At 37.1% G+C, this 16,045-nt stretch overlaps 1 protein-coding gene across 1 annotated transcript in view; it reads left to right on the forward strand.

Moving 5' to 3' along the window:
- ADAMTS6 (ADAM metallopeptidase with thrombospondin type 1 motif 6) overlaps positions 1-16,045 on the forward strand; it is a 286,548-nt gene that overhangs the window by 220,969 nt on the left and 49,534 nt on the right. The window contains exons 20-21 of the mRNA XM_081281992.1: positions 131-294; positions 679-817. Coding sequence (XP_081138118.1) covers positions 131-294; positions 679-817 — 303 coding nt within the window. The remainder of the gene's footprint in view (positions 1-130; positions 295-678; positions 818-16,045) is intronic.

Consider the following 16,045-nt stretch of genomic DNA (forward strand, 5'->3'; position numbering starts at 1 on the left):
AACTTGTCAGGCATCATCTCTCTGGATGAAAATGGGTATTCACTGTATGTACTTCAGTGCATTAATTAATCTGTGCTATTTGGGTAGATGAAGTTCCACATTTTTAGATGGATTTTAATTTTTCTTCCAGCTCTAAAATCTGAAGGGGATGATTACTATATTAATGGTGCCTGGACTATTGACTGGCCCAGGAAGTTTGATGTTGCTGGGACAGCTTTTCACTATAAGAGACCAACCGATGAACCTGAATCCCTAGAAGCTCTGGGTCCCACCTCTGAAAATCTTATTATAATGGTAAATGTCATTTTTATATCTACTGTTCATAATTCCCCTTTATGAGGTAGGTGGTAAAATTAAGATAAATAACATAAATGATTTGCCCAATGACATAGAATCTGTGCAGAATTAAAGCCATAGTGCTCTTTCATATAACTGTTTTGTCTTTTCAATGCTTTCTTGAATTTTATATTTATAACCTAGCAAGACAGTAGGAAGAAATGGCTCCAAACTAACCATGAAAATGGAAAAATTTTTATATAAATGCGTGTATTTGAAGAGTTGCCTTAAATTTCTCAAAAGACTTACTTTATGACATTTTCTTCTTCAGAAGAAATAATGAATATCTGAATGAAAGCTCATTGTATTTTAATTATCTTCACCAGTTGTTTTCAATGGCAGGTTCTGCTCCAGGAACAAAATTTGGGAATTAGGTATAAGTTCAATGTTCCTATCACTCGCACTGGCAGTGGAGATAATGAAGTTGGCTTCATGTGGAATCATCAGCCTTGGTCAGAATGCTCAGCTACTTGTGCTGGAGGTAAGACACCCACTAGGCAGTCAACCCAGTCGTCAGAATGCAAAGCAAAACATACTTTGAGCTATGCTTTTTGTTTGCTGAAGAAGCTAATTGGAAACATTTTTTGCAGGTTTACTTCAAGCTGTAATTTAGCAAGAGTAACTTTGTTTTAATTATATTATATTCCATTTGTTTTCAACCTCATGCAATTTATACAGATTTGTTGGTAAAATACATCTTGGCACAGTGAGTGTCTCTGCTGGTGCTTCTCCCAAGACTATCTTGAAGGTGGGCTGTTTGCTTTTCACGAACACATTCTTGGTAAAGAACATCAAGAGTTTTAAATAAGAAAATGAGTAAGAATCAGACGTCACAGATGCAACTTCTTGTAATGGGGGCTGAGAATGTATGTCTGTGTGCTTGTGTTTGTATGCTTGTGTGTTTCCCACCTTCCTATTCAAAATTCCCTTCTCCAGCCATTAAGTTAAGGGACTGTGTGCTGGGATGCTACAGTCATCCTGGTGTCTGGGTCTCTGGGTTAATGGTGGATGCTGACCTCACGGTAGTCCCTTAGAGAGGTAGAGGTAGCTGCCAGGCAGTGGTTGGTGATTGTTGTCCCATGTGCGTTTTTCATGGGTGCCTTTTCCCCACAATTTACTCTATTCCTAATCCTCCTCCCTCTAGTGGCCACCAATGCAATTCTTTACCTCTGGCTGGGAGAGCAGGACAGTTGGCTTCCTTCAAAGCCAACACCCTTGCTGCTGCATGGACTGGTGAGTAGAAGTGCTGTGCAAGCAGCATCTTCCTTCTCTCTGGAGACTAAATGCATCGCCTCCACCATACACCTTGATCCCAATAGGCAAGGAAACAGAACCTATCCCTTAGGGTAGGCCGGGCTAGAGCACCTCACCACTCCAAAAGCAAAAATTACATTTTGAATCATGATTTTAGAATAAATAGACTGATAACCCAAATCATTCAATATATCCTCTATCTGTGCAGAAGTACATGTTCTCACATGGACTTTATCCTGTCTTGTCTTTTATTTGCTGAATCTCTAAACACCTCTGATTTTCAAGGCTTGATTTGGAGAAATCATTTTCAGAGAAATAGTTATCATATACCAAATTCAGTATTTTTACTTTTTTTTTTTTTTTTTTAGTGCTGGGATTCAAATCCAGGGCCTTTGATCATGACTAGGCAAGCACTCTACCACTGAACTGTATCCTCAGCAGTGTTTTTAGACACAGAAGAATTAAATCATCCATCAACTATAACTCTAATTTCAATAGAAAAATAGAACTATACCACATGAAAAAAAATTTAAAAACCAGCTGAATAATAATAATGTTCTCCCCTGGGTTAAATATCATGAAACAGGCTTATGAATAATTTGTAGCATATTTTAAAAGTTCTCTAATTCCCAATCCACTTTTTTGTGTGAAATGGCTGGAAATTTATAATGTAGAGTTTTAAAAACTATAATGCATTACCATTTCTCTTAATGAAATAAAAATATATTTGCAACTAATGTCACTGCTGATGATCCTCAATGAATTCACTATTTGTTCAAGTGAGTGCCGCCACTGCATTATATCATTATATTTTAGTGGCATTTATTATTTCTTTGTTCCAATTAAATTCCTTTTAATCAATCTGTACATTAACCTTCCCCTTTCCACCTACCAACAAAAACTATTTGTACAATATGCATACATATGGCCCTGAGGCAAAGTGAGACAAACTAATTAGAGTCCAAATAATTTAAAGTTCAGGAAATTGAATAAGGAAGGTTTGAAATTAAGGTTTTTCAACTAAGAGAAGGCTGAAGGAAAGCATGTTAGTATCTTCAAGTATGTGACAGAATGTTGAATGGGGAATTCTCTGTGCCTGTTCTTCTTTTGCTGAAATTGCTATATTTGGGGATGGTTTAGACACAGTCTTGTCTGAGGCCAAGGAGGGATTAAGTAAATTCTCAATGTTCCTTCAACCCTGTGATTCTATTTGTTCAGAGATGAGATAGTCTAACAAAAAGGGGGAGGAAAAGGTCATGAGAACCTAATTTGGAATAAAAACTATAATTTTATTGAAGTAAAAATGTATGAAAAATCTAAATGAGTGTTATTCTTTTCCATAACACTTGTATTGAGAAATAGAGATGATTTCTTGTGATAAAACAAAGAAGCAGAAAGGAAGAAAAGCCCCTAGAAGGAGAGTTCTCCCTTCCTTATTATACTTTTTTTTTTCTTTGATTTTGGAGCTACTGATCTTAGATATTTTAGGTAGTCCTTGGAATCCAGATTTTGCTTGGTTATAAATGATTATGGGCATTCATAAACTGTTCTCTTCTTTGAGAGGTACAGTGTTTGAAAATTGGTAGGCGTGGTGTGAAGAGCTATCATTTGTCTTGGTAAGTGGTTCTCAAAGTATGGTCACTGGACCAGCAGCATCAACATCAATTGAGAAGTTGTTAGAAATGCTAATTCGGAGAACCCATTTCAGTCCTACTGAATAGAAACTCTTGGAGTGGGGCCCAGCTATGTTTTAACAAGCTGGCCAGATGATTCTTTTTTGTTGTTGTTGTTCTTTTTAGATACACATGACAGTAGAGTGTATTTTGACATATTATACATACATAGAATATAACTTCCCATTCATGTGGATATAAATGCTATAGGTTTGATGTAGGACATATGATGCTGGACACCCATTAGGAAGAAGGTTTATTAATCTGCAGCAGTCCAGAGGAACTGAGGCCTAAAAACTCTCTGGACCCAAAGTCTAGAAATTCTTTTAGATTTATACTCAGTGGGATGGTTACATGATAGTGGGTGGGAACCTAACAGTTACTCTTTGTCCCATATTCTTAGGCTAGACAGAGGTTTTACACATTTGTCTGCAAACCTGGCATTTAAAAGAAAGATGAAGCTTCAAACCACATTGAGCTCTCTGCAGAACTTCTGTGAAATCCTGTTGACACTCTTTGTAAAAATCTTTCTGACACGAAGAGAAGCTTAATTATGGTGGGGAGTGGATTTGGGGAGGGAGTACCTGGTCTGCTTCAGTTTCACTGGTCATGTATTTATATGTGAACATAGGAAAGTAATGTCACATTCATTCTACTGTTTTTCCTATTCCCATCCCCCCTCACTTCCCTTCATTCCCCTTTGTCTAATCCAGTGAACTTCTATTCTTCCCTTTCTTCCTCTGGCTTATAGTATGTTAGCATCTGCATATCAGAGAGAACATTCAGCCTTTGGTTTTTTGGAATTGACTTATTTCACTTAGCATGATAGTCTCCAGTTCCATCCATTTACCAGCAAATGCCATAATTTCATTCTTCTTTATGGCCAAGAAATATTCCATTATACATGTACCTCATTTTCTTTATCCAGTTATCTGTTGAAGGGCACCTAGGTTGGGTCCATGAACACTGATGTGGCTGAGTCATTATAGTATGCTGATTATGAGTTCTTTGGGTATATACCAATAAGTGGGATAACTGGGTCAAATGGTGGTTCCATTCAAAGTTTTCTGAGGAATCTCCATACTACTTTACAGAGTGGTTGCACCAATTTGCAGTCCCACCAGCAATGTATGAGTGTACCTTTTTTTCCCCACATCCTTGCCCAACATTTATTGTTACTTGTATTCTTGATAATTGCCATTCTTACTGAAGTGAGATGAAATCTCATTGTAGTTTAATTTGCATTTCTAATTGCTTGAGATGTTGAACATTTTTTTTATATTGGTTGTTCACAACATTACAAAGCTCTTGACATATCATATTTCATACATTAGATTGAAGTGGGTTATGAACCCCCAATTTTACCCCAAATGCAGATTGCAGAATCACGTCGGTTACACATCCACAATTTTACATAATGCCCTATTAGTAATTGTTGTATTCTGCTACCTTTCCTATCCCCTACTATCCCCCCTCCCCTCCCCTCCCATCTTCTCTCTCTACCCCATCTACTGTAATTCATTTCTCTCCTTGTTTATTTTCCCATTCCCCTCACAACCTCTTATATGTAATTTTGTATAGCAATGAGGGTCTCCCTTCATTTCCATGCAATTTCCCTTTTCTCTCCCTTTCCCTCCCACCTCATGTCTCTGTTTAATGTTAATCTTTTCTTCCTACTCTTCCTCCCTGCTCTGTTCATAGTTGCTCTCATTATATCAAAGAAGACATTTGATATTTGTTTTTTAGGGATTGGCTAGCTTCACTAAGCATAATCTGCTCTAGTGCCATCCATTTCCCTGAAAATTCTATGATTTTGTCATTTTTTATTGCTGCATAGTACTCCATTGTGTATAGATGCCACATTTTTTTTATCCATTCATCTATTGAAGGGCATCTGGGTTGGTTCCACAGTCTAGCAATTGTGAATTGTGCTGCTATGAACATCGATGTGGCAGTATCCGTGTAGCATGCTCTTTTAAGGTCTTCAGGGAATAGTCCGAGAAGGGCAATAGCAGGGTCAAATGGTGGTTCCATTCCCAGCTTTCCCAGGAATCTCCAAACTGCTTTCCAAATTGGCCGCACCAATTTGCAGTCCCACCAGCAATGTACAAGTGTACCCTTTTCTCCACATCCTCGCCAGCACTTGTTGTTGTTTGACTTCATAGTGGCTGCCAATCTTACTGGAGTGAGATGGTATCTTAGGGTGGTTTTGATTTGCATTTCTCTGACTGCTAGAGATGGTGAGCATTTTTTCATGTACTTGTTGATTGATTGTATATCCTCCTCTGAGAAGTGTCTGTTCAGGTCCTTGGCCCATTTGTTGATTGGGTTATTTGTTATCTTATTGTCTAAGTTTTTGAGTTCTTTCTATACTCTGGATATTAGGGCTCTATCTGAAGTGTGAGGAGTAAAAATTTGTTCCCAGGATGTAGGCTCCCTATTTACCTCTCTTATTGTTTCTCTTGCTGAGAAAAAACTTTTCAGTTTAAGTAAGTCCCATTTGTTGATTCTTGTTATTAACTCTTGTGCTATGGGTGTCCTATTAAGGAATTTGGAGCCCGACCCCACAATCTGTAGATCGGAACCAACTTTTTCTTCTATCAGACGCAGAGTCTCTGGTTTGATATCAAGCTCCTTGATCCATTTTGAGTTAACTTTTGTGCATGGCGAGAGAAAGGGATTCAGTTTCATTTTGTTGCATATGGATTTCCAGTTTTCCCAACACCATTTGTTGAAGATGCTATCCTTCCTCCATTGCATGCTTTTAGCCCCTTTATCAAATATAAGATAGTTGTAACTTTGTGGATTAGTCTCTGTGTCCTCTATTCTATACCATTGGTCCACCCGCCTGTTTTGGTACCAGTACCATGCTGTTTTTGTCACTATTGCTCTGTAATATAGTTTGAAATCTGGTATCGCTATACCGCCTGATTCACACTTCCTGCTTAGAATTGCTTTTGCTATTCTGGGTCTTTTATTTTTCCATATGAATTTCATGATTGCTTTATCTATTTCTACAAGAAATGCTGTTGGGATTTTGATTGGCATTGCATTGAACCTATAGAGAACTTTTGGTAATATCGCCATTTTGATGATGTTAGTTCTGCCTATCCATGAACAGGGTATATTTTTCCATCTTCTAAGATCTTCTTCTACTTCTCTCTTTAGGGTTCTGTAGTTTTCATTGTATAAATCTTTCACCTCTTTTGTTAGGTTGATTCCCAAGTATTTTATTTTTTTTGAGGATATTGTGAATGGAGTGTTTTTCCTCATTTCCGTTTCAGAAGTTTTGTCGCTGATATACAGAAATGCCTTTGATTTATGCGTGTTGATTTTATATCCTGCCACTTTGCTGAATTCATTTATTAGTTCTAGTAGTTTCTTTGTAGACCCTTTTGGGTCTTCTAGGTATAGAATCATGTCATCTGCAAATATTGATAATTTTAGTTCTTCTTCTCCAATTTTTATGCCTTTAATTTCTTTCGTCTGTCTAATTGCTCTGGCCAGTGTTTCGAGAACTGTATTGAATAGAAGTGGTGATAGAGGGCATCCCTGTCTTGTTCCGGATTTTAGAGGGAATGCCTTCAACTTTTGTCCATTCAGAATGATGCTAGCCTGAGGCTTAGCATAGATAGCTTTTATAATGTCAAGGTAAGTTCCTGTTATCCCTAGTTTTTCTAATGTTTTGAACATAAAGGGATGCTGTACTTTGTCGAATGCTTTCTCTGCATCTAACGAGATGATCATATGGTTCTTATCTTTAAGTCTATTGATGTGGTGAATAACATTTATTGATTTCCGTATGTTGAACCATCCTTGCATCCCAGGGATGAATCCTACTTGATCATGGTGCACAATTTTTTTGATGTGTTTTTGTATTCGATTCACCAGAATTTTATTGAGGATTTTTGCATCTAGGTTCATTAGAGATATTGGTCTGTAGTTTTCTTTCTTTGAGGTGTCTTTGTCTGGTTTCGGAATCAGGGTGATGTTGGCCTCATAGAATGAATTTGGAAGAGCTCCCTCTTTTTCTATTTCCTGAAATAACTTGAAAAGTATTGGTATTAATTCTTCTTTAAAGGTTTTGTAAAACTCCGCTGTATACCCATCTGGTCCTGGGCTTTTCTTGGTTGGTAGTCTTTTGATGGCTTCTTCAATTTCATCCATTGATATTGGTCTGTTCAAATTGTGTGTATCCTCCTAACTCAGTCTGGGCAAATCATATGACTTAAGAAATTTATCAATGTCTTCACTATCTTCTATTTTATTGGAATATAGGTTTTCAAAATAATTTCTAATTGTCTTCTGTATTTCTGTAGCATCTGTTGTGATATTGCCTTTTTCATCCCGTATGTTAGTAATTAGAGTTCTCTCTCTTCTTCTCTTTGTTAGCATGGCTAAAGGTCTGTCGATCTTATTTATTTTTTCGAAGAACCAACTTTTAGTTTTGTTAATTTTTTCAATAGTTTCTTTCGTTTCAATTTCATTGATTTCCGCTCTGATTTTAATTATTTCTTGCCTTCTGCTACATTTGCTGTTGTTTTGCTCTTCCTTTTCTAGGGCTTTGAGATGAAGTGTGAGCTCATTTATTTGTTGGTTTTTTTCTTTTTTTGAGGAATGACCACCAGGCGATGAATTTTCCTCTTAAAACTGCTTTCATTGTGTCCCATAGATTCCGATATGTTGTGTCTGTATTTTCATTTATCTCTAAGAATTTTTTGATTTCCTCCTTTATGTCTTCTGTAACCCATTGATCATTCAGTAACATATTGTTCATTTTCCATGTGATGTAGGATTTTTCCTTCCTTCTTTTATCATTAATTTCCAGTTTCATTCCATTATGATCAGATAAAATGCATGGTATTATCTCCACCCCTTTATATTTACTGAGGGTTGCCCTATGGCATAATATATGGTCTATTTTTGAGAAGGATCCATGTGCTGCTGAGAAAAAAGTATATCCATTTGATGATGGTTGATATATTCTATATATGTCAGTTAAGTCTAGGTTATTGATTGTGATATTGAGTTCTATAGTTTCTTTATTCAACTTTTGTTTGGAGGATCTGTCCAATGGTGAGAGAGGTGTGTTGAAGTCACCCATAATTATTGTGTTGTGGTCTATTTGATTCTTGAACTTGAGGAGAATTTGTTTTATGAATGTCGCAGCACCATTATTCGGTGCATAAATATTGATAATTGTTATGTCTTGTTGGTGAATGGTTCCTTTTAACAGTATATAATGACCTTCTTTATCCCTTTTCATTAACTTAGTCTTGAAGTCGATTTTATTCGATATGAGGATGGCCACCCCTGCTTGCTTACGAGGACTGTGTGCGTGGTATATTTTTTCCCATCCTTTCACCTTCAGGCTGTGTATGTCTTTTCCAATCAGATGTGTCTCCTGGAGTCAGCATATTGTTGGATTTGTTTTTTTAATCCATGATACCAGCCTATGTCGCTTTATTGGAGAGTTTAAGCCATTAACATTCAGAGTTACTATTGATATATGGTTTATACTTCCATCCATGTTTGATTGTTTATCCTTTTTTTAAAAAATTTAGTTTGTTTCTCCATGATTATCTTTCCCCTCACCCTCTGTCTTTACTGAGGCACTTCCCACTGATGGTTTTGGTTATTGTTTTTCATTTCTTCCTCGTGTAGTGTTTTGCTCAAAATGCTTTGCAATGCTGGTTTTCTGGCTGAAAATTCTTTTAACTTTTGTTTATCATGAAAGATTTTTATTTCGTTGTCATATCTGAAGCTTAATTTTGCTGGATACAGAATTCTTGGTTGGCATCCATTGTCTTTCAGTGTTTGAAATACATTGTTCCATGACCTTCTTGCTTTCAGTGTCTGTGATGAAAAATCCGTTGTTAACCTTATTGGTTTACCCCTGAATGTAATCTGCCTCCTTTCTCTTGTAGCTTTTAATATTTTCTCTTTATTCTGTATATTGGATATCTTCATAACAATGTGTCTTGGCGTTGGTCTACTGTGATTTTGTGTGCTCGGTGTCCTGTATGCATCTTCAATTTGTATATCTGTTTCCTTTTTTATTTCTGGAAAGTTTTCTGTAATTATTTCATTCAGCAGGTTACTCATTCCCTTGGTTTGAATCTCTGTACCTTCTTCTATTGCGATGACTCGTAAGTTTGGTTTTTTTATGTTATCCCATAACTCTTGGATGTTTTTCTCGTGATTTTTTACCAGCCTATCTGAGTTGGCTAGACTCTTTTCAAGATGATATATTTTGTCTTCATTATCTGACGTTCTGGCTTCTACTTGCTCCACTCTGTTAGTGATACTCTCAATTGAGTTTTTAATTTGGTTTATCGTTTCCTTCATTTCTAGAATTATTGTTTGATTATTTTTTATAATCTCTATCTCCTGATAAAGATGCTTAACTTCTTCTTTTATCTGTTTATGTAATTCATTCTCAATGTGTTCTTTCGCTGCTTGAATTTGCTGTCTTATATCCTCTTTAAGGTTCCATTCCATCTGTCTAAGGTGTTCCTTGAGTTCTTTATATGACCATTTTTCTGATGACTCTAGGTCCTCCTGAATATTTAGGCTGTCCTGCATTGTTTGTACTCCTTTTCTTCCTTGCTTTTTGAAGCTGCTCATGTTACTTCTTTTTCTGTTTGACTGCTGAGTTACTGTTTACTCCTATAAATTTATTAGATGCTTGGGAGGAAAGGTATTAGAAGGGAAGGGAAGAAGTCACTAAAGAGAATGAGAGTAAGCAGGTAGAATTCAAGGAAGGGGGATAAGAAAAATGAAAAGACAAAAGAAGAAAAAAATAGGAAATAAAAAAAGAAAAAAATCAAAAAATAATAATAATAAAAAATTAAAATTAGAAGAAAAAAAATTTAAAAAATTGTAAAAAAAATTTAAAAAACAACAGGAAAGAAAAATGAAAATGAAAGAAAAACCCAAATCAAAAAAAAAAAAGAGAAAAGGAAAAAAAAAACTAATAAATGCAGTCTTAGAGTTTGATTAACTTCTCTTCCAGTAGGTGGCGCTGTGCCCACCAGGTCAAGTTTCTGCTGTCAATACGCGGGACCCAATCACTGTGCAGCAGCTCCTCCCAGACTGGGCGAGTCTCCAATCCTGAGTGTCTAGGGCCTCCTCTTGTGTCTAGTCACTTCCCACTTTTCCTCTAGCCAGGCCCCTCTCACAGGTGCCACTCATCACAATACTGGCTACACGCCAGGTCTGCTGCTCCCGGGAGCCCTGTGTTCATGAACGACTGGGCACACTCTCCCTGTTTGCCATTCCCTCAGACCCTAAGTTTGTAGAGCTTGGGTCTGAGAATCCTCAGCGAATTTTACTTGCCCTCCGGTAGCCACTCCCCCGGTAGCTGGTGCAAGAGACCTCAGCAGTCAGCCCTGGTGGGAGCGGTAGTTCCGCGCCGCGGGTCCCGCGCCACCTCTGATTCCCTCGGGCTGGCTGTCGCACTCACGGGAGAGCTGGGAGGGGCCCTTACGGGAGAGCTGGAAGGGGCCCTTAAGGTTTCCCTGATGTGTGGAGAGTGAAGGCTAGGGGATTACACACCTGTAGCCGCAGGTTTCAATGAAGTTATCTTCTCCGACGCAGTCTGATGACGTCAGTTCTCTGCCATAGTGGTGTCTCTTGCAAATGGCGACAGTTCGTTTCCCTTTTCCGGGCGACCAATGCAACGGGTGTGTCCTTACTGTCTCTCCCAAGCCCCGTTTCAAACCTGTGGCTACTACTTATGAAGGCTCGGTAGGCAATTACCTCCGTAGGATGAGAAGGGCTGACCAGTTGTTTCAGCCGGATGGATTAATGCTGAGTCACAGCTGTTTGTCTGCGGGAAGCAGGCGAACGGGAGTTTGAATTCAGCCGATCCGGGCTCAGTGTGTGTTCTGAGAGGCCCAAACTGTTCGCCCCAGATCCACATCAGCTCAGCATTGCCTAGTGATCCTTTGTGACAGTGATGCAGAAAGTCGGCGGCAGTGCGGGCGTGGCGTGCGGGGGCGGCCCCTTTCTGTTGTTTTCAAGAATATTTTTAAAGATGTCCTGTTTTCACCATTCTGTCTCAAGAACAGACAATTCTCCAAAATTCAAATTACTTTTACATCAAATGACACTTAAATTCTTTTAAAACCAAAATTACTTAGTACAATTTTAAGTATACCTTGTAGAACTAAATAAAGATACCAGAAAATGTCATAGTGAAATATATTCCCAGCTCTTAATTCCTCCAAAGGAATGTCACTACCAAAATTCAAGATACTTTTATTTTTTTTCTTAGCTTATAACTACTCAATTTTTTTTTAAATCAGTTATGTATTTCATATAAAATATTTTTATTTTTGTATTATTCTTAAAACTTGCTGAATAGTTTCAAAAAATACCTATAGATTGAGATACTTATCATCAAGCAAAACTTTGATTAACTATGTCAACTTTTTAAGTAATGACTAAGAAATCTAATGGTCAGAATTAGAAACACAGTATATGCTTCGGGTTGCCAAATGCCATGGGAACGACTCCTTTATAAGACTATATACTGGGCTGGGGATGTGGCTCAAGCGGTAGCGCGCTCGCCTGGCATGCGTGCGGCCCGGGTTCGATCCTCAGCACCACATACCAACAAAGATGTTGTGTCCGCTGAGAACGGGTGGTCCTCGCCAGAGCTGCTTCAGCAGTTTGGGCTGTGGCGGAAAGGAAGCCACCGCCCGGGTTCTGTGGCTTGAAAACTTGGCTTGACCTCGTGTTGGCTTTTTGTTTTGTTTTGACTTTTTTTGGAATTTTCCCGCGGCCTCAGCAGCGGAGCTGCGCGCGCACACTTGCCCGCGGTGCACTCTCGAACATTTTTCATATATTTATTGACCAGTCAAATTTCTCCTTCTGTGAAGTGCCTGTTCAGTTCATTTGCCCATTTATTGATTGGGCGGTGGTGGTGGTTATTATTATTATTATTATTTTGGTAGCCACTTTTTGAGTTCTTTTTTTAATATTTATTTTTTAGTTATAGGTGGACACAATATCTTTATTTTATATTTATGTGGTGCTGAGGATCAAACCCAGTGCCTCACACTTGCCAGGCAAGCGCTCTACCTCTGAGCCACAACCCCAGGCCCAGTTTTTGAGTTCTTTATGTGTTCTGGAGATTAATGTTCTATTTGAGGTGCAGGTGGCAAAGATATTCTCCCATTCTGTAGGCTCTCTCTTCATGTTTTTGTTTCCTTTGCTGTGAAGAAGCTTTTTAGTTTAATACCATCCCATTTGTTGATTCTTGATTTTACTTCTTGTGTTTTAGGAGTCTTTTTGAGAAATTTGGTTCTTAAGCCAACATGATAGAGAGCTGAGCCTACTTTTTTTAAATTCATTCTGCTACATATGGATTTCTAGTTTTCCCAGCACCATTTGTTAAAGAGTCTATCTTTTCTCCAATGTATAATTATGGTGTATGTGGGTTTGTCTCTGTGTCTTCTATTCTGTACCCTTGATCTTCATGTCTGTTTTGGTGTCAGTACCATGCTATTTTTGTTACTATGGTTCTGTAGTACAACTTAAGGTCTGGTATTATGATGCCTCCTGCTTCACTTTTCTCACTAAGGATTGCTTTGGCTATTCTTTGGCTATTCCTCTTATTCTTTGGCTATCCTCTTATTCCTTTGGCTACTCCTATTTTTCCCAATGAATTTCATGACTGCCTTTTCTATTTCTATGAAGAACACCATTGGGAACTTAATAGGAATTTCAATAAGTCTGAGTAAGTCTGCTTTTGGTAGTACGGCCATTTTGACAATATTAATTCTGCCTATCCAAGAACATCAGAGATCTTTCCATCTTCTAAGGCCTTCTTTAATTCCTTTCTTTAGTGTTCTGTAGTTTTTATTGTATAGGTCTTTCACCTATTTTGTTAGGTTGATTCATCACTGATGTATAGAAATGCTATTGATTTATGGGTTTTAATTTTATACCCTGCTACCCTGGTAAATTCATTTTGAGTTCTAGAAGTTTCCTAGTACAGTTTTATTTGGGGGGTCTTCTAGATATAGAATTATGTCATCTAGCCAGATGATTCTGATATTCACTTATATTTATGTACCACTGTTCTTAGCTTTCAGAAAAACTGAAACCTAGCACTCTGAACATAGAATATCTTTGTAAACTAATTTTGTACCTAGAACAATATCTGGAACATATGAGGACTCAACAAATATTTAATTTAATGGGAGAAAAGGATTAATGTTTATGTGTTTTTGTTCTTTCTAGGATATGAAATGGGAGGTTAGAATAGCCAATTTTATTATGGGATAGGACAAAGCAACTGCCAAGGAGAGACAATAAAATTTTAGGATGAGTAAGTAAAACCAAGTTCTCCACTTTTGCTTCCTAAACTTTGAATAGGTAGAAGCTCTGGGAGTAGGGCAGGGTATAGAATATCCTAGGATATAGAGTGCAGGTTTTAATTATTGAAGTTACTCTTCTTATACACACCCCTACTTTTAAATATAATAAGCTAATGTTTGAGGTATGTAAAGTTCCATAAGGCTCAGGAATGCTGATCAGAGAGCCCAAGTCTCTACTTAGTAATGGTGAATGATATACTTTATCTACAGTTAGAAGATGTCATTTCAAAAAAAAAAAAGTCATTTCTACCTATTTTCACTTATAAACCAAGGATGAATACAAAAGCCAGTTCTTAATGTGGTATAAACCAAGGATGAATACAAAAGTCAGTTCTTAATTGTGGTACTCCACTTTCATTTCCCCAGGTAGGTGCTAGATAGCTTGAGGCTATGAGAATTTTTTTAAATGTTAAAATAGAGAGCAAGAAATGCCAAAGAACTTTCAATTGTATCCTCCCAAGATTCTTCAATGTGCTTACCTCTTATTGGCCTACATATGTTTTACCAATGTCAAGAACCTTGACTTTGATCGAATTTGGGAATAACAATAATATTTGCTTAAGAGATCTTTTAAGGTAAGTTTCAAGACTGTTTTTCTGTTGCTTAGCAGACCTAATGACATCTAACATGCAGGAAAGATTGGTAGTGATTCAGTAAAAGTAATGGTCTTTTCTCTGAGTCATTGAAGAAACACTTCCTCAGCCTAACTGCGAACATTGTGATGCCTTGGGGTGTATTGTCTTCAGGATAAATGTGATTTTTTTTAATCTTTTATTGATTTTATTTTTTTAATGCATGACAGCAGTGGAATGAATTACAATTCTTATTACACACATACAGCACAATTTTTCATATCTCTGTATATAAAGTATGTTCATACCAATTCATGCTTTTATACATGTACTTTGTGGTTTTTTGCATTACAATTCTTAATACACATATATACCACAATTTTTCATATCTCTGTATATAAAGTATGTTGACACCCAATTCAAGTCATTTTTTTTCTTTTTTTTTTTTTGGTACTGGGGATTGAACCCAGGGGCACTCGACCTCTGAACCACATCCCAGTCCTATTTTGTATTTTATTTAGAGAGAGGGTCTCACTGAGTTGCTTAGCACCTCACAGTTGCTGAGGCTGGCTTTGAACTTGGGATTCTCCTGTCTCAGCCTCCCAAGCCGCTGGGATTACAGGAATGCACCACTGCGACTAGCTGATTATTGTCTTAATAATGTGTTATTTGATAAAGCTTGGCTCAGCAATGAAAGTTGTTTGTTTTAAAGTACAAAACTTTAGGTTGCTGGGTTGTTGTTGTTTTTTTTTTTTTTAGTAGTAATTTATGCCAGTGTACTTTTGCACTGTGACTTTTAAAGATTGAAATATCAAATATTATATATGCATTCTTTTATTTTAGTCATACATTCTGTCTTTTCACTAGTGTTTGCTAGATGTGTGATTCTCAAAATTTAGGATGCTTTAGAATCACTTGGAGGGTTTGTGAAACACGAATTTGTAGGTTCTCCCTCTAGTTTCTGACTCAGTAGGCCTGGTGTAGGCTCCAAGAACTTAAATTTCTAATAAGTTTCTAGGTAATGCTGGTGTTGTGGGTTCAGGAACCATACTTCCTGAAACTCTGACTAGGCTCTGAGAAGTCCTAAAGTAAACACTTCATAAATCAAAGTGACTAGTCTTTTAGGTAATGGCCTGTGTCACAGTTATAGTGAACATTGCCATTGTCTTTTTAATTACAGGTGGTTCTTCTGCTCAGCTATGTAATAATAAATAAAAATGTTTATAGTTTATAAAAATTTTCTGCTGCAGTGATTCATTTGTTCATCCTCAGGGGCTACACAAGATGGGCATTGCTACTACTATTCCTATTTTATAGGTAGAATTCAAATGAAGAAACTCGCTGGAATCAAGACCTAAAAATTGAGTCTCTACAGTGATATTTTTAATGTATTTAATGTTTTTTTAATAAAAACAATGTCTATTACATTGAATAGAACTTTTTCACCAGGTAGAAATTTCTCTAGAGAAGTGTGCTATATTATCACTCAAAAATAACCCACTTCAATCTAATGTATGAAATATGATATGTCAAGAGCTTTGTAATGTTGTGAACAACCAATAAAAAAAATAAAATAAAAAAAATATCTTCTTCACTAGCTTGAAAGTTTGCATTTTCAAATACTTACCCTAGTGCAATGGTTTTTAACTTTGGTGCACATTGGAAACACCATGACTACTTTAAATGTTTTTTTAAAAGATTCGATACTTGGGCTCTGCCTCTCAAAGCTTTATTTAATTGGTTAGGGTGTAGCCAGAACCTCAGATTTTAAAAAGATCCCTATGTAATTCTAATGTGCAGCCAAAGTTGAAAAGTATTGCCT

This window comes from Spermophilus citellus (genome assembly GCF_964194105.1).
Source record: "Spermophilus citellus genome assembly, chromosome: 1".
Taxonomy (NCBI): domain Eukaryota; kingdom Metazoa; phylum Chordata; class Mammalia; order Rodentia; family Sciuridae; genus Spermophilus; species Spermophilus citellus.